Source organism: Phoxinus phoxinus (genome assembly GCF_949152265.1).
Source record: "Phoxinus phoxinus genome assembly, chromosome: 2".
Classification (NCBI taxonomy): domain Eukaryota; kingdom Metazoa; phylum Chordata; class Actinopteri; order Cypriniformes; family Leuciscidae; genus Phoxinus; species Phoxinus phoxinus.
This window is the reverse complement of record NC_136877.1, coordinates 41,585,118-41,612,217: the sequence shown is the minus strand read 5'-3', so window position 1 is coordinate 41,612,217 and position 27,100 is coordinate 41,585,118. Positions and strand designations below refer to the sequence as shown.

At 38.7% G+C, this 27,100-nt stretch overlaps 1 protein-coding gene across 1 annotated transcript in view; it reads right to left on the bottom strand.

Moving 5' to 3' along the window:
- abhd17c (abhydrolase domain containing 17C, depalmitoylase) overlaps positions 1 to 27,100 on the bottom strand; it is a 39,381-nt gene continuing 12,281 nt past the window's right edge. The window contains exons 2-3 of the mRNA XM_079638363.1: positions 15,009 to 15,188; positions 1 to 1,929 (exon numbers count right to left, since the gene is read on the bottom strand). Of these exons, the coding sequence (XP_079494489.1) occupies positions 1,710 to 1,929; positions 15,009 to 15,188 (400 nt within the window). The 3' untranslated portion in view covers positions 1 to 1,709. The remainder of the gene's footprint in view (positions 1,930 to 15,008; positions 15,189 to 27,100) is intronic.

Below are 27,100 nucleotides of genomic sequence, written 5' to 3'. Positions count from 1 at the left end.
AGGGTTTCCATGCATCCTTTATTCCTTTATAAGCAGTACAATATCCACTGTGTTGCAATGAAGCAACAACCAACAGAAAGAACAATAATCTGCCTCGCAGCACATTTAAGGCTTTAAAGATATATTTAAAAAAAAAAAAAAAACCTACAAGCAAAAGTCTGTACCAACTAAATTTTTTTCTGCATTATATTTGCATACTGTGATTCCAGTGTCAATAAAAATCAAAGCTAAATACCATTTACTTCATATTTTACATACCTATATATTTATATAGAGAGAGAGGGTGTACAGTACAGTTATCTTACAAACCAGCATTAAAAGAGGTGTAAATATTAATAATTACTAAAAAAACATTGTAAAAATGTCAGTATCAAAAGCAATGACGGACTCAGATGTGATCAGTTTCTGCCATTCCTTAAAAAGAGGGTGTCAAGTCCACTGAGGTCAAGCACGGAAGAGCTTCATTTCTGAACAACAGTGTGTTGAACCGCCACTGCATAACCTTACAGCAAAAAAACAAGTCAAGTTAACGAACATACAATCGGACGATCGCACCAGTTTGGTAGCAATCGATGTCCTTCATCAACATGGAAAACACTTCCAAACATTCTGTTGTGTAGCGTTATGGTGAAATGTCTACAAACACAGTCCTTCATTTGCAGTATGAGCGACTGGGTTTCGTAACTTGTCCAATGTCAGGAAAAGCGGATAAACTTCAAAATGGTGAGGTGTGATACCTTATTTAGATCTAGGTTCAGTTTTCACAGTGATTTTCCCATTAGAGTAGCAGCGAGCGGGAGCCCAGAGAAAATCTTTAAAATCCCATTTCCGAGAAATCATTGACAGGAATGTCGGAGCGAAATGTCGGAGAACATAAGGCTTATTGTAACGCCAATGCTAAAAGCAAAAGAGAAAGCTTGAAATTTCACATTTTTATACAACCCACGGTAAAAACGATTTAAGTGTTTATGCGGAAACAATGCCCTGAATGCTGTTGCAACAAAGCACCATGTTTCACCAAAGCACCCCCCTCCCCCCTCCCTTCCCTTCCCACTGTATTCACGGACAGTACATCATTATTTACGGGTCAAGTGTTTTTCACGGGTCTTCCTGTTTTAATTAGCCCAAGCTACAATTATTTCGACCGAAGAGTCAGTGGCCTTTACCACACAAACGCATGTGCGTATGAACGCGTCTAAACACACACACGCACAGACACACAAACTGGCCATGTAAAAAGTCACTCACTGGTTTATCTTGTACTAATCTACTAGAAACGTAATAAAACGGAATGCCATGACATAATTCCCGCCCCCAACAAAAAAAAAAGATCATCGAAAACAAAAATAGATCAACCTGAAAATATCTGCACAATAAAAGTGCATCAGTTTAATTAATCCTTGAGGAGCATTATTAAAATAAAAAAAAAGGAAGAAAAATGTTTAAATCAAAAACGCAATGTACTGAATGCGGTGCAAAACTTCAGCAATTCTTCATCAAGTATAAAAAGAATAGAAAGTGGTTTGAAATTATTAAAACACGTTTCCCCTGTAGGGATGAAAACTCTCCCAAAGATCAAGAGAGAGACTTCCGCTTTTTTTTTTTCCTTCAGCAAGTGCAAGTACTGATGGCGTCCTCGGCCGTGGGTAAAGGGGAACCCTACACGACACGTGCGAGTGTGTGTGTGTGTGCCTCGGCCTGCCGTGTCTTCAGGAGGTAGCCAGCTCAAACGTAATGAACTGTTTGAGTCTCTCGAGGTACTGAGCGTAAAGCTCGATGTCGTTGTGCCCGGCGCCTTCCACCCACAGAGGCTCCACGGCACGTGGACATCGCTCGTAGATGGCCAGGCCGTGGGAGAAATCGATCACTTCGTCTTCCGTGCCGTGGATGACCAGGACTGGAGATGCCACCTTTGAGACCTTGTCGATGCTGAAACATATGAAGACGCATAGAAGTCGTATCAGACACAAGTAAATCAATGCCGCTGGCTGATATTTTTCTGTCAAGTGCTTTGCAAGCTTGAGAATTTATAATTTTGTTTTAATTGCGGCACAACATCTAATCCACTTTACAACTTATTCTGGTCAAGCAGTGTCAAACTAAGGCAGGAAGAGACCGTCTGGCATGTAAAGCAACATTTAAAGTGATCAACAACAGTTTCTCTTTTTAAAATGTGAAATTATACCACAAAAGAAAAAGCACTGTTACAATCACTGTGCATCCAAAATATATATCGAATATGCTGAAGATGAAGAATACTGTGTATAAATAAAGTGTTTAACCATTAAAAAAAAGAAAAAAGAAAAGTACCGTTCAAAAGTAAAAAAAAAAAAAAAAAAAAAAAAAAAAGTTTAAGAAATTTTATTTTATTCAGAAAGGACGCATTAAAGTGATGAGACAGTAAAGACATTTATTATGTTACATAAGATTTATATTCCAAATAAATGCGGTTGTTTTGAACTTTCTATTCAACAAAGAATCCTCAAAAAGTGCATCACAATTTCCACAAAAATATTAGGAATAAATATTCTAAACACTCCAAACATCACAAAAATGCCATTTACACCGGAATTTCTTACTCTGCATATTGTCAATAGTCATATAATTGCAGTAAACAGGTAATGGTGATCACAGGTTTAATATCCACACCAGATTCACCACGGCTACGCAGAACTGCTGACTCGCTTCTGTGATCCTCAGTCCAAAGGAGTCAAACAGGCATACTAATTAATTTTTCGCTCAACATGCTTAATTGTTGCTTATTTTCCTCATTGGTGCACAGGCAATCAAATTTGAGGAAGCGAGGAGATTAATGCATGACACTGGCTGATGGAATAATTACACCGCCTATGAAGAACGACGCCGTTATCCGAACGCCACACAAATAAACATGCAGCATAATTTTCAACCCAGCACATTCCAATGGATGACTGACAAATGTGTAAATACTGTATTTTTGTCATGCAACAAACAGCAAGCATGCTTTGCTAAACTGATAGGAGGGAACGCTCATTAAAAGGAGCATTTTCTGGTCTTTAGCTTACTTGCTATAATGTTCCCTCTTCAGTTCAAATAGGAGGATGCAAAACATGACAGTTACTTTTGGTGGGCTTTGATAGCAAAGCCTAAAGACCCCAAGAAACCGCTTGAGCACACTTTTCACTTGCCGACCAATGATGTCTATAATACACAGCAGCTAAAAAAACATTGCCTCTGTCGTCATCTTTATTTTTATACCGCTTTATACAGCATTTCTTTAAAGCAGCTTCACAGAAGTAAAGAGGAAAGTAACAGAATTAAAGGGACCATGACATGAGAATAAAAGGAGCCGCCTCTTAAAACTGGATAATTTCAGGTTCAAAATGAAGGTTGGAAATCTTTACGCACACAGCACATGATTGAAATCTGCCATCTTTACTTTTGGGCACTCCAAGCAGGTTTATTTTGTACCCCCCAATGGCACAGTACTGGCATAGCTGGGGTTAATTTGACCATGCTAACTTGGCATATTTCCTACTGAAAGTTTGGTTAGGGATTAAACCTTTTTATGCCAATAATCTTTAGTTATGTCACTGCTGTGAACTAGGATTAGCTACTTGATACTGCTTGTCAGAGGCAGGTGGAACTTTACATTCAGTGGAACATTTTATTGAACAAATGTGAAAAACCACTGTAAACAAGACTATTAATCAATATATTCACTCTGTGAAGAGAACTGTAAATGCTAAATAGGCATATCTGCCATACTAGCATATAGATTTCCTCAAAGCTAACAAACAGACTAAAAACCACAAAAATGCACTTCGATTTCATGTTGTAAGGGAGCAGAATTGATTCGAGGAACTGGCTGACTTCACCTAGCTCATCTTTTTCATATTAAAAACTGTACCACCTCAGCACACTTAATCCAAAAGAATTTCTTTCTTTTTCCACTCTGAATGATTCACTCTTGCCTAGCTTTGGACTTTCCATCCATTCCTGGATTTGCACCTGACATTTCGCTCTTGCAACTAAGATTGCACATGAACTGGTAGTGTTGGTAGTACTGGAAGTTCTAACTTGTAACACCTTGACAAATATTGAAATGGCAATTTTATCCAAGTTCATTGGATTCCACAGGCACAAGCACCTGTAACCCTGGTAGGTGGAAATTTACAGACTTAAACCTGATTTCGATTCTCTGTTTGTGATCAGATCATTTTAAGCCTCTAAACTGAAAAAGTTCAGAGTCCAATGATTCAGTAAGATAATTCATTAAAACAATGTCCAAAACAGCACTAACGTAAAGAAAACCAGGCTGACTCCCGAGTCGGTTATATTGCGTTCATGCATGTGCGCACTCAATTTCAATACGTTTTTCTGGATTTTTTTTTTTTTCATGGGTGCTTTACAAATTTAAAAATTAATATAGTATATTAAGTAAATATTAAATATTTCATAATAATAATGCATTATTATAACAACTGTATTTCAATATTTCTTATACAATAAATATTTGTATAAAAATACAAAAAAATTTGTACAGTAGTAAAATTACAATACTTAAGTCTTAATTTCTTCACTTAATTTTGGATGAAAACTGCAGGGAGACCTTAAAGCAGGGCTATGCAGTTTCGGGAAATTCTTCGCTGTATTGTCGTTTTTTTGCTCGCAGGTTTCTCTATAGAGCTCCCCCTACAGCTTCGGAATAGATATTTGACAACACTGTCGAAAAACTTCTCGTCGACTCTGATACCAGAGGCTAGTAGATCAACGACATCAAAGCAGACGGGACATTCTTTACAACGTCTTCTTCATTCGGGTTCGAACAGCGTGAGGGAGCGCAATAATGACAATTTTAGCAGATTTAGCAGATTTTTTTGCCATAAAACAATTCGTTACATTGAGAGACCTGATATCACGCGATACTTTGACGCAAAGTTGTAAGTGTGTTTTTTTCCGCTCACAGGCGATAGGGGGGTGTGAGACGACCACCATTCAACCCGAAAAAAGTAATTAACTATTCCAATAGTGAATCAAAAAAACCTGCATAGTTCACCTTTAAACTTTTTTTTTTTTTTTTTACAAATCAAGGGAAATGCTTGAAAGATCACAAAAAACTTGGAAATTTTGTAAACGTGACAAAGCAAAGCTGGTATTGGTGTATCGATACTGCATAAAATGTATAATAAAAACAATCTCAAATATTCAGAATCGACATGCATTCAAAAATCTATATTTTCGCCAACACTACTGCCTGGAAGAGGGGTTAAAAAGATGCCCATGTTTCAATTAAGTTAATTAAAAAAAAGAGCTACATGGCCCGCAGAGAAGAGAAGGGAAGCAATACCAGTTCAAGATGACACTAATCACACACAGCATATCTCTGTTTGTCTTTACCCCTTGACTATAGGAGTCAATCATCACTGGCTCTCCCTCACTGTATTTTAATATTCAAACCATGCCACACTGCAGCCTGCAAATCTACAGAGACAGGCGAGTCATCAAACTTTCATTCAGCCTGACTCTCCATTCACAGCCTTTGCGAACATCCACCAACCCAACCACACGGACACACTCCCACTCCTAAGTTCCACTGGTCCGCTGGATCTGGAATCAGTGACTGGAAGAGAAATCATGGACTTGGCAGTGGTGGCTTTCAGAATGGAGACCACTGGATTTGCTTCCAGGCTTGTAATCTAAGGATTGTTCAGGTTGTTTTAGTTTGTTTGAATGGGGTGTTCGCACTGGCAGCGTCTTAAAGCGACCTGAGGTCAACCGTTTTCAATGAGGGCAGGCACTTTCCACTGAGCGAGAGCGACTTTTGGAGAAAGTAGAGTAAAGTTCAACAATGCAATGTGATAACTAGTGCAGAAAGTTGTCTGTTGCCTGATAGATTTTGAGAACAAATGCCTACTCGCAACAGAGACCTGGAATGTTTAAATCACGTTTAGTGTGTTAACACCTTCTGCCAGGTTCATGGCAGAGTTGCTTCGGTTGCAAAGTCTCTCAACACTGGTTCGTTTGCATAATGGTTGTGTGTGTGTGTGTGTGGAGGGGGGGCAGCTGTTGTTCTGCAAAACACTTGAGGAACATCTGTATTGCACTCTGATAATCAAATAACTGATGAGTCTATATTAATTATGAAACACCAGTCTTTAAAAGGCCCACTAAAGTGCCTTGAAACGCGCAGCATTATTTAATGAGTTGTCTTCCTGTTTCAGTGGAAATTACGTCAAGGCGAGACATATCGAACAACTCCTCTCCTTTTTCAATTAGCCAATAGCGTTTAGTGTATATCACAGCTCGGCCAGAGCCGCTGAGCTCGGTAAAGCCGCAATTCCCTCCTAATCTCCTTCATATCGCTTTAAAATATAACATTCTGTGCATAATTCAAAAGGAAGATTAGTAGTAGTATTATTAGATGTAGTAGTTGTATCACTGTGAAGTCATATTGATATATAAATAAAACAATTGTTTGCCAAATTGTGCAGCCCTACAAACAAGCACAGGAAACAGTTTGTTTTTATTTTGTTTTTATCACAAAAAAAAAAAAAAAAAAAATCAAGCTCAAGGAGGACAAAGGACAAAAACAAAACAATGAGTTTTTTTTAATTCATGCACTATTTTTAAAGTCTTCTGAAGCCATACAATAGCTTTGCACGATAAACAGACAGATTGTTTTGTGAATAATGATCAAAATATTGGTCTAATACTTACAAAAAGCTATCATATGATGGTCACTGTGATTTTACCCAGACAAACATGTTCCTGGATCAACACTTTGTCGATCCTGGAACAACATTCCTGTCCAAAAGTGTAGTGCTAACCCTATCCCTGCACATAAGTCATCCCTAAAATCAGAGGGAAATGATCGGTGAACACCGATTAGAGATGCACCGATTGATCGACTGGTGGCCGGAATTGGTCGATTTTCACGTGATCGGTCATGACCGGCGGACGGCCGGCTGACATGTGCCGATTTTATGCCGGTCAAATGCACTCGGGCGCCGCATGATTAACATAGCGCAACATCAGCATCACACGTGCACACGGAACACGCATGTAGGAAACCTCGTGAATTACGGCCGTTTCACACCTCAATTAAAGTGAAAGCACAGGTTTGATGGACAAAATAAATGTTATTTTAAACAAAAAGTGCCCAAAATGCTCAGAAATTGCATGTCTTGTGTGTTTTAACAAGAACTGGAGTAGGCTATGTCAAAAAAGAAAATGAAGATTCAAAAATATTTATAGAAAATGTACCCATTTAAACTTATTCAGTTTGGGTAAAAGTATATGGTGTTTTATAAAATAAATGAGTAAGTCAGAATATACAGGTTAAGCTTTCTTTTAATAACTTAATTTCCCACACCAGGAGTAATTTATATAGATCTATTTTATAGCGATTATCTGTTTTTTAAAAAATCTATATGTTCTCTGCAAAAAATGTTCTATTAAAAGGAACACTCCGACTTTTTGGGACTTTAGCCTATTCAACTTATCCCCCAGAGTTAGATAAGTCCATACATACCTTTTTCATCTCCGTGCGCGCTATAAGTCTGTTTGACGCACCCACCGCTAGCCTAGCTTAGCACAAAGACTGGATGTAAATGGTTGCAGCTAGCATACTAATCCAAATAAGTGACAAAATAAAGCAAACATTTTCCTATTTACATGTTGTGATTTGTATAGTCACAGAGTGTACAAAAAAACAAAGTCACATGAGACACATACATATTTTAACCATATAAATATTGGGAACTATATTCTCTGAAGGCGAAGCACTGCTACTTGGGCGGAGTGATAACCGCAGCACCTGAGACGCGCTCTGAACGGACTCTCTGCTCCTCACCTCGGCGCGTCTCAGGTGCAACCATTTACATCCAGTCTTTGTGCTAAGCTAGGCTAGCGGTGGGTGCGTCAAACAGACTTATAGCACGCACGGAGATGAAAAAGGTATGAATGGACTTATCTAACTCTGGGGGATAAGGTGAATAGGCTAAAGTCCCAAAAAGTCGGAGTGTTCCTTTAAAGAAAAGATAGAAAATAAATATTTGTGTGTGCACGGTTAGAAATAATGAAATCGGAATCGGCAGGTCAAACTCAATGAAAAATCGGAATTGGCCTGGAAAATTGTAATCTGTGCATCTCTAACACTGATGTAGAAGCACCAAACCCTGGTAAGCCAATTTTTTTTTTTTTTACTGTAAACTGGTCCCTCAAATTACTGGAATGTTGATCCAGGAAGATGTTGATTCAGGAACATGTTGTACTTGGTGAAATAACGTTCACCATCATATGACTTAAGAGGACTGCAAAAAATATATATTTTAAGGTGCTTTTTATGTAGATTTGTTCCAGCTGATGTGGTCATTATGAACTGTTATTGTATGGAAAGAGCAACATGGAGATTAAAATTTTCCTTTGGTGCTCTATGAAAAACAAACAAACAGGATTTAAACCACATGAGTACAGTTTACAGTGCCAAACGAAGCCTCAGACTTTGACCTTTAGCACAATCACTTGACTTCTGTAAAACTCAATCTAAAGGAAAAACGATTTACTTTAACAGTGCTAATCCCCTTCAGTAACAACTCCCCTTATTAAAAAAAAAAAAAAAATCCTATTTTTGATTCGGCATCTTTTGAATCCACTCCAAGATTTCACATTTTATTAAGGGAAACGGACGACGTGTTAAACCATAATGGTTTCGACAAATTGCAAGCCGGCGTCAAGACAGCTAGCTCATTAACACCTCCCGTCAGCTGGCTTCGTGTTCATTACGGGTCTTTGACGGGGCCGGCTGGCGAGCTATTAGAACACAGAGACGGTTCAATCTCTCATGACTGTAGCTTCTCATTATGAAACACTGACAGTGCTGACGGGGTAGGAGAGAATCAGGCCACTCAACCTCCCATTCATCACCCAAAAGAGAGCGAGAAAAAGAGCATCTGCATCAGAGAGAGAATCACTTTGATTACAATGAAGCACGCCCCCGGCCATCGCTAATTTCACCCAGACTGGTGTAGAGAGTGAGCGAAACCAGACGAGAAACGAAACAGAGGAGGTTTCCGCCATCCTCGTTTTGTCGACATGTTTCTAAAGCCTCAACAACATTCTGTCTGAGAGCTACGGCTGTAATCTTCCCATTACAGCCCTTAATCTTGCAATTTGATCTTGTCGCAATTTAATTAGATTTAAATATGAGGTCGGATAAAACGGGATCAGCGATTAAGAGAGGTTCCAGACCGGTCGCTACCGTCTAATCGCGTTTAATCCAGAAATCCGCATTCTGCTTTCCGATTCAGACCCAGCTTAACCGAGGCTTGACTTGTAAAGAATGACTCTGATATTTTATTATTCTGACCTCCTTCTGTTCCTTTATCCCTTCAAGTACTGCGGAAAGAGATCAAGAAAATCTTTCATGAATAGTCACTTGGCAAGTTTAAACACAGGGATTGAAGACCTTTGACCTCCACCAGCATTTTTAAAAAGGCCTTGAAGAATAAACCCATGAGTATCGGGTCAACATCCAAATGAGCAGTCATGTGAGCTCCTTAGAGGCGTTACCCGTAGACCTTTTGTGATGCCTCTTAAGGGCGAAACTTGATCTCAGCCCAAAAGTAGAATTCGAAGACTAAAGTTAATGACAAAAAAGTGAAACCAAAATCCATTTAAGGCAAGTCAGTTCACTTGGCATGTATTGAAGCCTTTTACCTGAAAATAAAATATAGGCAGAAAATAGCCAAAATATGAATGTCTTTGGGATCACGTGCATGTTGCTTTTTCTCCATGTCATCATATTTAACTGTAAATGCCAGCTGGTGGCGATATCTCGTCAGAAAGAGTTAATTTACAACTGATGACGCGACGTGCACGTCTGATGTGTTATGAGATGCACACTGAGATATCAACATGGACAGCGAGCGCTCCGTCTCACTGATTGCAAATTCAGTTTACACTCGCTTCCTAATTGTGCACGCACAATATGTGGCACTTCAAATGCAGATGTGCTTGCACTGTCCAAAAATCTATTCGATAGATATTTTCAGGTCACTTTGCTGTTTTTATGCACATCCATCAGTATGATTTTTTTCTCTGAAATAAATGACTACTTGTATTCAGCAAGGATGCCTTACATTGATCAAAAATGGCAATAAAGACATTTGTAATGTTAAAAAAAAAACAAAAAACGTTTCCACAAAAATATTAAGCAGAGCACAAAATACAATGTTTGATAATAATAAATGTTTCTTCAGCATCAAATCAGCATATTAGAATGATTTATGAAGGATCATGTGACACTCGTCAAATACAGTAAAATTGTTAAATATTAAGTAAATGCAGCCTTTATAAATATTTTAAAAAAGAGCTTACAGACCCCAAACATTTATTATTATTGCAAAATCATATTTATTTAAAATAAAGTTATTGTGCTCAATATTATATATATATATATATATATAAAATTATTCTAATCAAAAGCTAATTAAAGGCTTATTGTATTTTTTATGTTTGGCCCAACAGGTCTCAAAATGTGTTTCAGCAATTTCATCCGACATAAACGGTATCAAACTTTGCTAAAAAGTTACAAAAGCATTCTGGTCCAGCTAGCGCACTCATAATAGGACAATGGAGTGCCTGAAATGTGAGATTTTTGTGCTACAGTTGCTTCCTACTTCCTTACAATTTCTCATTGATTGGTGGTCGTCTCCGCTGAAACATTTAATTTAAAAAAAGCAGGAATTCACCAAAAAAAGTCTCACGACATGTAGTCTCACTTCAGGAGTTTCGAAGTCGTCATCTGAATGGATGAATTGTACAGGATTTCTGGGAGACGTGCATGTTGAGTGCATGTCAGTTTGTATGGAAACAAAGATGCGGTGATGCCAAACCCCCTCATGGAAGGATAAAGCTGTCGTGTTTACAACTGTCTCAATGAGCACTGGATTTTCAAAAGTATGTGAAGTATGTAAAGTTGGTGGCATAGACTCAAAAACATCCAAGAGTTTTTACACACCGGTCTGTTACTGTAGGGACATCAACATTCCATTTTTTTTTTCCATGGAACAAAACGAACTGTGATTGGTTGCGTTGCATGTCAGTCAGACGGCATCTGAGCGGTCCTTGGCCAATGAAAGCTGCTATGGAGTCCAGACCTTCTGCCGTCAGTCTGAAGGTCTGGCTGCGCGACATGTAACAAAGTTATTCTGAATTTAAAAAGTTCAGCTGCATGAGGCATGAAGCTACCTATGAATACTGCAGCAGGAGAATCTTACTGCCAGAATAGGCATAATAAACTAGAACTTGCAGGAAGCTGAAGCGAAAGGGTTTACGTGCCAAGTTCCACGGCGGGTCGTGATGAGGGTATATCACGGCTGATATACAGTAAGTGAGTGCGGATAGCGGAATAAATATAGGTGTCCTCTGCTGCACAGGTGAGCTGTACACGCATCGGCTGTTTTTCACCAGCTTTATCTCGGCAGCCAGACATGGTAGTTACAGCCAGAGATGAAGGGAATGAGAATCGGAAACAACGCGCGTGTCACCTGACACTTTCAGGGAAAAGTGATGCGCATTGACAAAAACAGGCAAAGCTGTCAACTATCACGACTGGGGGTTTCAAAATAACTACTTTGATTTTACCAGGAATACTTGAAGATAATCTGTGTAATCAGACATGTCTCAAGCTGTGTAATATAACCGTACAAGAGAAAATGGAGTTATGTTGTCCTTCAAGGTTGTGTGACCGGTTAGAGGGGTGGCTTTTAAGAGCAATTACACATATAGAAGTCCAAGCAAAAACACCTGTCAGAGTAGACTTAGCGGGAGATTTACATTTGACAACAAGGGCCAAAGTTTATCTCCTTGCTAATGAGACTTAAATTCAACCTGTGCGTGAGCGTATTTGCGCACTTATACTGTATAAGTGATGTACAAGTGTTAATTGCTGACCTGTCATATTAGGCACGGCATTAAAAGTTCCCTCACTCAGATCTTAGAATAGCAACACTACAATAGGCAGCCATTCATTTCTTTCCCTCTTATGCTGTAGTGTTATATTCCTTCATCCACATTTCACATCATGATGACAGGATATACCTCAGTTCGGAAGCATGGGGTCGGTAAGATTTATTAAATGTTTTAGGGAGAAGTCTCTTGCTGATCAAGGCTGCATTTGTTTGATCAAAAGTTGAAAAGGAAAAAAACAGTAATATAGCATAACTTGTATTGACTTGTATTGGATGTGCTGTGAGGTATGGTATTACTCCGCCACCAACTGGAGTGGAGAGTCTATTATTCAAGCTCTCAACGGGAGAATTTACGGGTGTGAGGCGTTTGGAAAAATAGGTCCCCAGTTTTACAACGAATTGTATAAAACCTGTTGGAAAGCATCTTTTGCAGCAATTTTTGTGTGAGCATATCAGTTAACACCCCTGACCACTCGGTGAGTTTCACGTCTTTGTAAACGAAAGTTTAATGCGTTTTAGGAAGGATTATTCCTGTGCACCTATGCAGCCATTGTGGAGGTGGGGGTGGAGGTGGGGGGGAAGCGAAAGAAAATGAAAATTCTCGGGACAGCAGCTTGTCTTCAAATTTTAAACTTAACCGTTCTATTTCATCAGAAACGATCTGAAAACAGGGCTTGAAGTGTAAAATACCAAACTTGTCCTTTAAAATTGTGTCTATTAATGCAGATTGTCTGCTGTTCTTACAACTTTGAGTAATGATAATGGATGGAGCAAGATTTGTTTTACAAACGTGTATGTTACGTCAGTCATTCACGTTAGTGCTCGGCTAACGCATGCACCGTTATTGATACAGTTCCCGCATGTGCACCGCAATAAATAAAAAATATACACGTATTTGTTGAAGGACATACTCTTGTGAATGCTGATGGTGAGGAATTACATTGCAAAATCTCATGTACATCAAAATGACTAGCATCGACGTTATCATTACGGTCTTTAGAGTGTGTACAATCGCTGAGGCCTGAGGAAGCCTCCTGAGCTGAAATTCAGTTATGGTGAAGGTTGTTTGGTTTCCGACAAGCGCTGTAAAAAGACCAAAATCACAACAGACTGGTCTATCTGACCAATCAGAGCAGAGTAGGCTCACGGAAAGGAGGGATTTAGAAAGACTGAATTATCGGACGAGTCATTTGAGAATCATTGAAAAATGTGGTGATGTGTAATGTACACTATAAAAAATAAAAATAAATCTGAAATTTAAGAATGATGCTGAAAATTAAGATTTAAGATCTTAAAAATCTAATTTTAAGATTTGTATCTTATCAATACATAACTACCTGTTGCGTTTTTTACGAGTGGCAGTTTTCTAGTCCAAAAACAAGTTTGTATTTTAATAAATAAAAAATCTCAAATAGCTGACAGCCAGATACTTGAAAGCCATCACTTGAACTGCTGAAAGGAAGGAAAATGGGAACTAAACACTTTCTAGCCCAGTGTGGTAAAAGAGGTAAGCCACTTCCAGAGTTATAAAAACTTTTAGAGAAGTTCCGAAAGAGTGTAAAAACAAAACTACAATTGGAAAAGAGGAAGTAAGGGAACAAAGCTTGAGAGAAGATGGCTAACTCCGATTCAACTCGTGTCTCATTCAGATTGCTGGGTTTCCTGCTACCATCTGTGTTGGTAACGCAATGAACTGCACAGCTTCAGTCGGTTACCAGTTACTGGTTTGATCCTAGATCCCAACTAACCGTTCAGTCCATTCATGGATCATCTAAAGCATGTTGCACACAAAATTGGAACAACGCATAAAACCACTAAAGATTGAGATTGATATTTTTTCCATTTTTTAAATTATTTTATGCTCATCGAGGTTGCATTTATTTGATTAAAAGTACAGTAAAGACAAATATTCTGAAATATTACAATTTAAAAATAACCATTTTCTAGTTGAATATATTTTAAAATGGAATTTATTTTTGTTATGCAAAGCTGAATTTTCAGCATTATTGCTCCAGTCTTCAGTCACATGATCCTGAAATCATTCTACTATGCTTCTCAAGAAACACTTTATTATTATCAATGTTGAAAACAGTTGTGATGCTTAATAATTTTGTGAGGAACATGATACATTTCAGAATTATTTGAATAGAAAGTTCAAAAAGGACAGCAATTATTTGAAATCTAAATATTTTGCGACATTAAAAATGCCTGTAACGCTTAACCGTCGCTGTCCGCGTTGATGCGCAATTACACATGCAGAGGGAGCGTGTGAAACCCGAGGGAGGGGTTTTAGCAGACCAATCACATAAATAAAATTTTAAATATATTATAAAAATTTTGGTGCGCGTCAGGGTACGCATGCTACAGAGAGCCTACGACATGTTATAAATTGGGCTTTAGTCGACCAAGATTTTATTAGTCTGTTAGTTGCAGACAAAAAAAACCTCCAGATTGTTAATGGCGGGTCCTTGTGATAATTGCAGAATGCCAGTCAGTAAATACAAATGTTCACCCATCATCTGAATGGCTGTGAGTGACAAATTAACCGAAACTCAGCATATCCTTGCCTCAAATGCGAAATTTTTGAAATATATCTATAGAAAGCTTAAATGTCTTTTAAATTAACCAATTCGAATAGAAAACAAATACTCTCTTATGTAATCCATATGAAAGTTGCATTTCTCTTTAAAGGCGCATCCAATATACTTTGGAGATGGCGTGTCAGCATTGTAAACTTCATCTTTGCAGTCGATATGGACTCAGAAAACACAAGTTTAAAAAAGTAAAAAAAATAAGGAAACAGTTTATTAATCATTACTTTTGCCCGTGCTTTGCGACAAGCTTTATGCGTGTGCTTGAGTGGTGTGAGGCATATTTTCTGCAAAGCCATTACTGTAGCCTATACTGTAAAGCATTACCAAAATGTATTTACTGTCACTTTTGATCAATTTAAAGCATTCTTACTGAAAAAAGAAAAATCTTCAACAATAGTGCAGCTAGAAGAGCCTGCGTTCACAAGCATTACATTCTGGATCACAGATGTTTGCATCTTACCTTGGGAAGGCATCGAAGCAGTATGTTTTGCGGGTGTCAGGGAAGGCCACACGCAAGCCGGACATGAGAGGAGAGTGAAGGATCACAGCCGCACACTCGTACCTGGACGCCAGGTCTACCGTCGGCACCGTCCCTATACTCTGACCGTACAGGATGATGTTTTCTGGGGTCACTCCATACCTTCAGAAGGAAAAAGAAAGAAAAACAGCTGTAAATCATCACGTTTCAAATCAACAATTCCAAGCGTGGTACAAATCTGGCATCCTCGTCTATGTGGGTGAACTCGGTAGAAATTACATCGCAACAAACAGCTTGAGCGGTTTACTTTGAATTACACTCGTGTCTATAGCAACAATACGATTTGTGGCTAAATAAATGTCCATCAAGGCATATTTAGACAATCCAATTGGACAAAATTAGAAGAGAAATCGTTAAAAATAGAAACATGAATTAAACCGACAGCATGGATTCAGACTCCATAAAAGAACTGAACGAGTTCCTTAGCTTGTGAACACAGGACTTGGCTAAGCTTTATTTGACACTTTAAGATGCGCTCAAAGGAAATGCTAGAGGCAGTGATCGAGAATTCAAGGCTTAGATGGAGAAAGAAAGAATGCACTTTAGGTTTTTGTTCTCTGACTTTCCTGGCTGGTTTTGCAGTCAGGCCTGACACCTGATCAGCGTCAGCGGTTGCGAGGTGTGCACCGGGGTCACCGAAAGAAAGAAAACGTGTTTGACGTCTGACCTCAGATCAGATTTATCATAGGCTTGCCAAGGGCCGGGTGAGACAAGGTAGACAAACAAAACAGCCGTGAGTTGGAAGTCCTCCATCCACACACAGCGATACAAAAGTGTACCGTGGAGACTGCTGGGTACACAAGCCTCTGAACTGGACAACCCCTGCGAGAGCTTTGGGCGAGATTTTATCAGGTAACAGAACATGAAGTCTCCATCTCCCACACAGACAGACATTACAGGGTGAAAAGAGGAGGCAGAAACCACTCCAGTAAATAAACCACCACCCATGTGACCAAGCTGATAGACAGTGTGAAATTCAGGCTTGAAAATCAAGTTTCTGGAGATGAGAGCCGAGAGAAAACACATCAACGAGGTAATTCATCTCCATCAAGAACAATCCACATTGTGAGTCAGCTAACATTTGGGAAAAAGTGTTTGTGAACCATATTAAACGAACTGGATTTTTAATAAGCATGGCTTATAACCTGAAACCTTATTTAAAGATATAGTTAAACCAAAGTACTAAGTAGTAATTGTCAATGACTGACATCATATAAAAATATGATATTAGATATATATGGACTTGCCATGTGACAGCACTTATAATTTAAAATGTTATTCACCAAAAATCTCCCCCTTTAAGCAAGCCAAGCACTGAAATCAAGGGAATCAATCCATTCAAGTCACTGAGTTGTCAAAGCGTGAGTTTAACTAACTGACTTGCTTAAGGTAAACAGTAAAATAAGAAAAATAAATAAGAAAATATATAAATTAAGAAAAATTAATAAATGCATTAATAAGAACATAATACCACAATCTTCCATAGCCATGATGGAACAATTTACCAGTTCGAAAAAGCCTGTGTTATTTTTATTTGTTCACCAAGTGTCCGTTCTTCGTATGTTGCTTAGAAGATCCGGCATCTGTCAAATCATCTCAGATTAATTCATCGTGAAAACCGATCTCTGGCTAATTTGATTCTACGAATTTGCAGATTTGATTAAAATATCTGGATTAAGTTGTCTGAGATTACTGCGTGTTCTTGTGTTCATTAGAAAGGGCAGATGTATCGCTACTCGAAACCATGATCAGCAATGTGGCGGCAAGACAGCAACTTAATGACATATTTTTAAAAAAAGAACATCACACACCTGACGAAAAACTTGCTGAATTTCTGGACCCATATAAGGAAACAGCCAAGCGACCAAAACCCACACACAAGTTATAATAGATAAATGAAATATGTACTTTGTTACATGATTCCCAATTATTTCCATTATTTCACGATTTCTAGTATTTGAACAGGCTGTACATTTTTATTTCAATGGTGTAATTAGCAATTAATTTAAGTCTTGCTATGACCGCATCTCCAGGATGAGCTTCGAAGAACCTAACAATCTTGGATCATGCCAAATCGTCAACAAATGAAATCCAGCTAATGGAGTAATCCATGTGTGAAGTGCGGACCCCTGGTTTGGAATGTGCCAATTGTTTTGTTTGGGACCATATTACACCATCATGACTACTAGTTTGCATGTGCATTCGCAACCTTTTGTTTTGTGCAAATGTAAGCTGTAATATTGTGAAGGCCTATCTATATCCGATTAATCTCATATAGGATGAATTTGGTTAAAGCAGGGCTATGCAGTTTTGGGAATTTCTGTATTCTGTACACTGTATTCTCGCAGGTTTCTCTATAGAGCTCCCCCTTCAGCTTCGGAATAGATATTTGACAACACTGTCGAAAAACTTGTCGACTCTCAGATACCAGAGGCTAGTAGATCAACGACAAAGCAGACGGGACATTCTTTAAAACGTCGTCTTCATTCGGGTTCGAACAGCGTGAGGGAGCGCAATGACAATTTTAGCAGATTTTTTTTTGCCGTAAAGCAATTCGTTGCATCGCGAGACCTGATATCACGCAATGCTTTCTGATGCGACGGCCCAAAGTTGCAAGGGTGGTTTTTCTGCTCACAGGCGATAGGGGGGTGTGAGACGACCACCATTCAACTGGAAAAAAGTTATATAACCATTCCAATGACTCCGAAGCTGTTCAGTTAAGGTAAAGAATGACTATGATTGGGACTGTCGTATAAAGAGAACAATATTGTGATAAAACATTGTGAATTATTTGGGTTTAGTTGGCGTTTCATCGCGTTGCTCCAAGAAGAGCGTCCAGTCATTCTGAATGGCACGTAAATTAGTTCAAGTTCACTTGTGCATTCGCATCATTTTGCGCAGATATATAATATAATATATTTATTTTGTATATCTGATTAATTTCATATAGGATGCGTTTCTTTGAGTTAAATAACGCGCTAGTTTAGTTGTCGTTTTCGGCACGTTGTTCCGAAGAGCGTACACATTCTGACAACATGTCATTTTGAGCAGCATTTGCAGACCATGCCATGCTGTTGGCCATATGCCACTGCAGCAGACGCATAGTGCAGTATTAAGGCTAACGATTAATTGATCGTTAATTTAAATGACGAATGATCATGGGAATTTGTGAAAATTGACATCCCTAGTTTCTACGTAGCGCTCAAGGTAAAAGTAGTTTCTAAAAAAAAAAACATCTCTAGACCTGCGTCTTATGTTTTCAACCACAAAAACACATTCTGTGTGAATGCCTTGTGGCGCCGCAACAATAGTTTGACAGTTCATGTAAATTACCTGGCACTGTGTCACACATCCCGATTTTTTTGTTACGATTTAGATTAAATAGCACAGCTCTACAAGATTCATGAATTAAACAGATGCTGTCACAACATATAACGGACACAAGAACTTTCCAAATGGAACTAAATTTAGAACTGAAAAAAATAAAAGTTTACAAAAAATTTGAGCAGGAAGTCATCACACTTGCTACTTCCTAGAAGTGTCCTATAAAGATGAATCCAAGGGCATGTCATGGAGTCTTCAGAGAAGTTACAGACATCCTTGGATGACAGCTAAGACTGGTGTCCCACAAGAGGATCTTCCAGTCATACTTTACATTTATGTTTGAGGATCAGAGAGTCTGCGTGTTCAGGCACCTCTCAAAGGACCTGCAAGATCTCTTATCTCTTGATAATTCACTGATCTACCAAGACCCGAGGAAAAACACTACACACACACACAGGAAGTTGCTCACAGGTGGTTACAGAGAACAAAAACAACATATTGCTGTCCATCTTACAACTTGCAGAAGACCACCAAGGCATTTAACACCACTGCTGCAGTGCTGTGTAAACGGAGAGGACAACAGTTGAACTTTCTGGTGAAAAGTACATGCTGTTATGTTTAGAGAAAAACAGCACACCACAAAACTCCAGAAGGATGTCAAGCTGGAATAAACTCAAACAATCATCAGTAAATGCAACAATGACGCAAAACACAAGGTTAAGGCCTGTTCACACCAAGAACGATAACTATAAAGATAACTATATTCTGTTTTTATACTCTGCTATAGAGAACATTTAACTACATCTTTATCTTTATAAAGAATATAGTTATCGCCCTTGGTGTGAACAACAACTACATCACAGAAACAAGAAACTTCATTTTTGCTGAAGGCCCAGATGAAAACAAACTCTTGGAGAAGGACGGAACATAGCTGGATATCAGGATATATGGATGAGTCAAAATTAGTATGGATGAGCAAACGTGCAGTTTGGAAAGGGAACCGGGCTCTTTTCAAGCCTCAATATCCTTTGTCACTCATGCACAGACTGCAGATAGAGCTGCTAGTTCATTGTCTGAAAAGAGGAAATGTAACCCTTTACTTAAAGCCTTTATATATATGATGTATTATAAAGGGATTTTTACTGTATTAATGTCTTGTAATGCACCTTAAGGTATTCTATGGACTCATGAATAACTAACCACTGTTATGATGCATTATAATACTTTTCTATTCATTGAACACCTTTAGAACGTACAATGCATTAAGACACGACAAACAGGTGTACCAAGGATTTTGCAAATATTAATGCATTTGAACTTTGCTTAGAACAAAAATGCATTATAAATACCTTTACATAAAGCCTTTTTGTATAATGCATTATGAAGTGTTAACGAGAAAAGAAAAAAAAAACCTTTGCCTCAACAAGCAGGAAAGTTAATTATTCTCTGATACTAAAAAAAAAATCACATTTCAGGAAAGATCCAAACGTTGATGGTGAGATAGCGAGAAAAAGGGTGTGAATAATACCTGAAGGATCTGCCAAAACAAATCCTTTTCCATACACAGAGAAAACATCAGAAATCGATCCGAAAAACTCTGAAAAGAGGGAAAACTCTTCGAGCCAGGACAAACACGCTGCGTCTAGCACAAACATCCCCTTTTTTCCTATGTGGAAAACTACTGAAAACACAAGCATGTGCACACAAGTGAAAACACACAAGTTGATGCAAATGCTGTGTTTCCTTAGCCTGAATTAAGGCAATGAGAAATGGCTTGTCCAAACAAGCATCAGGGTCCGATTCCATGGAACAACTGGAACGAAACCCAAATTTATGTGTTTATAGCCAAAGCGGCACAAACAGCTAGACTTGCAAGTGATTTGCCATGTTTTCCCGAGCTGAAACAATACAAAAACCTGAGAGAGCGGGAAAGAGATGTGTGTTTTTGTGTGCATATGTTAATCTGAAAAACAAAAAAACAAAAAAAAGGAGCTCGGCGATTCTGCACAGGACGTACGGCGCACACACAGTAGTCTGTTTCGCGAGACCGTCCTTCCGCCAAAGTAAACATTTACAGATGGATTTTGGGCTGAAATCCGCATGCTGTTGCCAACCCAAAAGGTTTACCCCGAAAATAAGTCTCCTCTCGCTTGCTGTGAATGCCCTGCTGGGTTCTCAATGGAAACAGATGCATGTCTATGCCTAACAAATTCTTAAGTAATCCATATGCATATGAATTATGGATATGCAAATGTATGATGCTTCAAGTGAGCACTGATATGTGCAATGGAGTAGCAGAGATTACTTACAGGAGGAAGTCTAATGTTATCCTATAGAAATGCACAATTGATGGCTACACAAAAGTTGCCTTGCATTCTGGCAAAACAATTTTTTAGGGGGCTCTTGGCATGAATTGCACAATTGAAAATGAGTTTCCGCTTAAAGTAAAGTACTTCATGCTAGAAACATTGTGTCACATGCAAAAAAAGCAACATTAACCAAACTGTAAGAAATGTTGTTAGCTGTTCTGTATATGACTGACTTGGACTGAAAAAGGCTGGTTTCGGGAAGTGAAAATCCAATTAATTGTCTCCATAGGGGAATCAACTTTTAACTTGTAAGCCTTTAACCTGATTTTCAAATACTTTTTTTGCTTCAAATCTAATTTTGTCGAGTCTTCTGACTGGCTGGACCACACAACCTGTGGTCAACTTTTCTTAAAGTTCACAGAGCCAATGGCTTTCACAGACAAGTGTGCCATCAAATATAAAGTCAGTGATGTGATATTTTGTTGCTTTGCATACAGGCAGCACCTTTACATATTTTAAATGTTAAAGGGGTCATGACATGAGAAACCAAATTTGCCTAGATCTTTTGGTATATAAGAGGTCTTTGTACCATTAAAACGTCCTGCAAGTTTCATAGCTTAAGACTTCCTCCCCATTATAACCGAATCATTTATTTAATCAAATAAATGATTTGATGGTTTGCATAATGACCGCCTCCAGCACAAGACAACTACGCTTTAAGCACAAGGCAACTATGCTCATTTCGTATCGTAGTCGCGCCCGCGCGCAGCGCGCCTCACAAGTGTTCAGTCGACGGACAGCGAGTGGGTCTGTGTACAGGAAAATTACGATGCCACGCAGATGTGCTGTTCCTGGCTGTGGACAAACAACATCTTTGAATACTCTGCGAAAGATCCAGTCGTCAGGGGAAAAAGGATGCACTATTTTTTTGCGGACGTCTCAGTCACGGCAGTGTTAGTTTAAGCGTTTGTTCTATACATTTGAAGGATGACTGTTTTGAGAACAAATCCCAAAATGATGCTGGCTTTGCCAGAAAACTGTTGCTCAAAGATAAGTCCGTGCCAACTATTCTGGGCTCAACAACGACGACGCAAACTGTAAGTAATGTATTTAAAACTTTAAACTACTTTTTAAATACGCTGAATCCGCAAATGTTCTGGCTGGGGCGTTAATAATTGATGCATAGGCACTGACATTAGCCAATCATAACAGTGGGCGTTAACACTAAACTCTTAAAGGGGAAACACCCCCAAAACAGACTGTTTGAATCAGAGGATGAGAAACAGGGTGGGAAAAGGTTATAAATCACTACCTTTTAAAAGTTCTTTGTAAAAAAAAACTATAGTAATACTATAATTGCACCTAAGGGAACATAATAATAAAATTTAAAAAACCATGTCATGACCCCTTTAAAACAAAACAACGATGCAACTTGTTTTATTTGCTAAAATCAGATTAAAGGGATGGTTCGGAGTCATTTCAACCTAAGGGTCCTTTGCACCATGACCTTGAGCCAAACACCCCCCCAGAAACTTTTTTCCCTTGGTCGAACATAAGTTAGAGCTTATTTAGAGATCTCAGCCGAACGGCTTAGTGCAGGAGCTAATGGATCCGGAGGATGCATCTCGTAAATTACCCCACTAATAATCCCCGGAACGGTACCAAACTTCTACAGTGGTACAAATAGGTTCTGTATTCATAAAACAAGGCATTGGAAAGTTTGTAAGTACATCAGGAGTTTAATTAAATGACACTTGTCTGATGGCTTATGCTACCGCTAACCCGGACGTCGAGGTCACTTCTGTGATTTGGGAAAACCCCGTAAAAGTCCTGGCAGAAAGCGATGCATAAGGATGTAGTGTAACAACACCCAGTTCCAGGAATGCACTAATATTTTGTTGGTAGTACCAGTTTGCAGCAATTATTAGTTAACACTAAGTTGTCAACACTTTGAAAAAAAACGAAAAAAAAACACTAGCTTTTCCCTTACACTCGTGAGCTTTGCGAAGGACTTTTACGAGCTTTTCCCAAATCACGGAAGTGACCTCTCGACGTCCGGGTTAGCGGTAGCATAAGCCATCAGGCAAGTGTTATTTAAATAAACTCCTGATGTACTTACAAACTTTCCAGTGCTCGTTTTATGAGTACAGAACCTATTTGTACCACTGTAGAAGTTTGGTACCGTTCCGGGCATTATTAGTGGGGTAATTTACGAGATACAACCTTCAGATCCATTAGCGCCTGCCCTGCATTAAGCCATTCGGCTGAGATCTCTAAATAAGCTCTAACTTTAATAATGTTCGACCAAGGGAAAAGGGGGGTGTTTGGCTCGAGGTCATGGTGCAAAGGACACTTAGGTTGAAATTACTCCGAACCATCCCTTTAAGGTCGGCTATATATTATCTATAAAAACTTTATAAGTTCCCTGCACTTGAGCGACATTAAAAAAAAGAATCTCATGACCTCCTATGTTGAAAATGGCAAAATATGAGTTACTATGAGAAAAGTTTCAAATGTGCACTGAACAAGACCACAAACAACAACAAAAAGTTAACAAGTTGGTGTTAATTTGCTGGCGAAATCCTTCTTAGCATGGCCACCCAGCTGTGCAGGATTAGAAGACTCCATGCATCTTCATCCACATGCCATTTTGTCTCTGCAGTAAATGAATGTCACAAGGATGTGGTTCAGTGTTCCTAGCTGTGGGTGAAAAGGGCATTTTAATTAGCTGGCATTACTGATAATAACTTGAGCTTTATCCATTACTAATTTTCAGGCAATTCATTAGCTGTCCTTGCACAGACAAAAACTTTATAGCTCCAGTGCACTGTGAGAAGAATCCAAAGCAGTTAAATGCTAGGAAGGTTACAATTCAGGGACGTTTGTTTAGCCCCTTTCAAACAGCTCTGAAACTATTTAAAGACTTTATTCACATCATGCGTGATACTGGATCAGTTCCAAATCCAAGTGAGCCACCTACATACAGTACGTGCAACAATGATAAAGTGAGAAATGTTGATTATAGATATTCAGTACTAAAAATACTGATATTAATATTGAACAAATATTGAAAGCAATTCAGTGTTAATCCCAAACTCTATTGGAATCAATTCTGAGTTGATTATCCAATGCAATGAATGCGAGAAGCGCTATTTGTATGATTCACAGATAGTCATTACCCATCCATTGCATTCCAAATCAATCGCAAAATTGCATTTAGGATGCTGCCTATGTAGGCAGTAGACAGTTCATTCTGTTTTAGAACAGAACTACTGAATACTAAGTAACAAAGTCACAAAGCCTGACATGAGTTTCATTCTAACATGCCAATCCCACTTGCAATTACAAATAATAACCCTAAAACCTCAATCCCACAATTGACACCAAAGACTCAGTTCTAAACTGTCAGGGCACGTTATTCTCTAAGAAAAGGACTGCACCCATGTAACACATCCAGTATAAATGTTCGGTAATCCGGCGTGACATACATGCTTTCACCTGTCTGTGTTGGCAGTAAGAAACGGTTGTTTTAAGAGGATGTCCTCTGACCTCACACGTCTCTTTAAAGAGACACTCCACATGTAAATGTTGCAAAAAAGGTTTAATTTATTGCATTTACAAGCTCCAAAAGCACTTTAAAATCCTTTCACTGCTTTCCTGCGCAGTCAGGAGTGACCTACCAACACCAGCTTACCTCAAGGTTCAAGAGATTACTTCTCACAATGGAGCAGTCAAACACCACACAGATGCAATAAAATCAAATACAAATATTTGCCTTCCTGGTTTAAAAAAAATGGGATAGTACACCCAAAAGGTGAAAATTCTGAAATAATTTACTCCCGCTCATGCCATTCTAAACTGTTTTTGAAGAATGTCTCAGAAGGTTGTCGCCTAATACAATAAGTCAATGGGGTCCAAACGTTCTTCAAAATATCATATATACACGTTTGGAATGAAAATGAGGCTGAGTAAATGACCAGCCAGGGGTTCTCCACCAGGAGGCCAGGGGCAACTAGGTTCTTCAACAAGCTTCCAAGGGGGGCGGCGGATGACTTAAAGGGCACCTATTATGACATTTAAAATGTTCCTAATGTTGTTTTGAGAGTCCCCAACAACAGTTTTACATGCATGCAATGACAAAAAACACTTTTGTTGTCGTATAATATGCATTTATTTTTACCTGATTTGCTCACCGACTCCCAAATGATTCGTTCAACGATTCATTTTTCCAAACCCCTCCTTTGCGCGACGCTAATCTGCGTTGATTGGTCAGATGACCCAGCAGTGTTTACATAGATAATACTTATTGTTTAACACGGAGTACAATGATGCTTTTATCAATTAAATTGTGTTATAATAATGATTATAGTCCACTGCTTTGTAGTTTGTAGTAAAAAACTAAAAATAAGATAAATAATTTATTTAATGTTATGTTAGCGACCATAGCCCAGAGTTCATATTGTAAAAGCACAATCAGTCTTTGTTTGAATTAGCCCGATGCATAAACACAACGTTTTTACAAAAAAAAAAAAAAGAAATGCAGTTACGTTACTACGAGGTATTACTCTATTCTTTAAGACAACTCCGAAAACAGACAAACACTTCACATATCTCAATACAATTGTCATTGAAGACCTAGAAGCTAAACGGTGCTTACTCAAGAAACTAAATAATTAAAGGTAGGGTAGGTCAGAATTGTCTAAAAAAAAAATTTATTCAAATTTGTTTAAACTGTCTTTATATACCAATGCATAATTAAAATGCAAGTACTCTGAAATAGAGAGTAAAAAAAACGAGTGACTCTAGTGTATTTAATCTTCAATAAACACAGCTCATTAATTCCATTCACTCCCACCTAAAAACGGGTGCGCGACTGCACGCACGTGGGCAGAGCCAGTAATAGCAGCGGTAGTCATGGCGACGGAGAGTGACAGTCGCGCAAGCCAATCCTGTGATTCGTCCCGAATGGAAATAATGAGCTGTGTTTAATGAAGATTAAACGGTCTAGAGTCACTCGATTTTTATACTCTTTTTATCAGAGTACTAACATTTTAATTATGGATTGATATATATAGAAAGTTTAATCAAATTTGGTAAAAAGTTTTTATATAAATCCTACCTACCCTACCTTTAAGCATGCTACATAAAAATATAAAAGCAACAATTATTAATAACACTTACAGGTTGTGATACGGAGGAGGAAGCTGATGCAAATACATTTGGAACTGAACCTTCCTTCAATATCAGTCGGCTCGCGAATCCAAGTTTGATTGAATTTAAGTTGGTAAAGCAATCGTCTTCAAAATGGCGCGAACAAAGCACAAGGCTCGGACTACACTTCTGTGGTATCGTTGTATATATGCAGGGTGCGATTTGCCGGGGGGGGGATGCGTGGGATTTCCCCCTTTCTGGTCAATGTATCCCTGTCTCTGCTTAATTATTTTTATCCCCGGTGGGGATAAATTTATCCCCCCCTCAAATTGAACAGTGCAACTACACTAGTGGCGAGACGGATCACAAAACTTATCACGGTCACGGATCCGTGGTTTGATTAAAGTAAATTTTATTTTAAAATGCGCTACTTTGGCTGGCTCTGATGCTCAATGTCCCGCCCACGGCGCTATCTGATTGGTTACACCTCACGAGTAATAGCCTATCAACACTTGCGAGACAGTTGCAGGTCCGCTGGGCAGTGTGTGTCGAAAGGAAGGCAGCATATTCAGCATATTACTGAAGCGGGAATAAACATCACAATCTGATTATCTGTTTCTATGAAGACAACCAGAGTTAGTGTCCCAGTCACACCACTGAGAATGGCCGAAGTTACACATACGGTGTTTCACTCAATTGAGGCTGGCGCGAGTGATTTCAATGTAAAGACGCGCGTCTAGAGATCCTGCGGTGCGAATGAGGCGTTTAGCGCGGCTAAATTTTTTATCCCCCCCTCTGTTTTTTTCACAAATCGCACCCTGTATATATGAATTGTAGCCACTTAGTCTTCAAATGCTCCTCCTTGGGCAGATGAAAAAAGTTGACTTTTGAGCCGCACTTCAGAACACAGCGTCTCGTCGCCCTGATGTTTTCCCTAGCCTTGGAGCGCAATAAGTGGGCGTATCGTATTCAAATAACTTGACAAGTTGACGTCATCTAGTCAGAGAAAAATCTTCGGTCTTCTAACGATTCATAAAAATGACTCCGAGTCGACTCTTACTTTTGAAAGACAATAACTTAATATACGGTGCACTTTCATATTTCAAACTTTGCAGGATGTTTTTGTTCACTTAGATCTGTTACACACTACATGAAAGGTAAATTTCAAAATTCCATAATAGGTGCCCTTTAAAAGTATTGAAAATGAATAGCATTATTAAAACATTACAA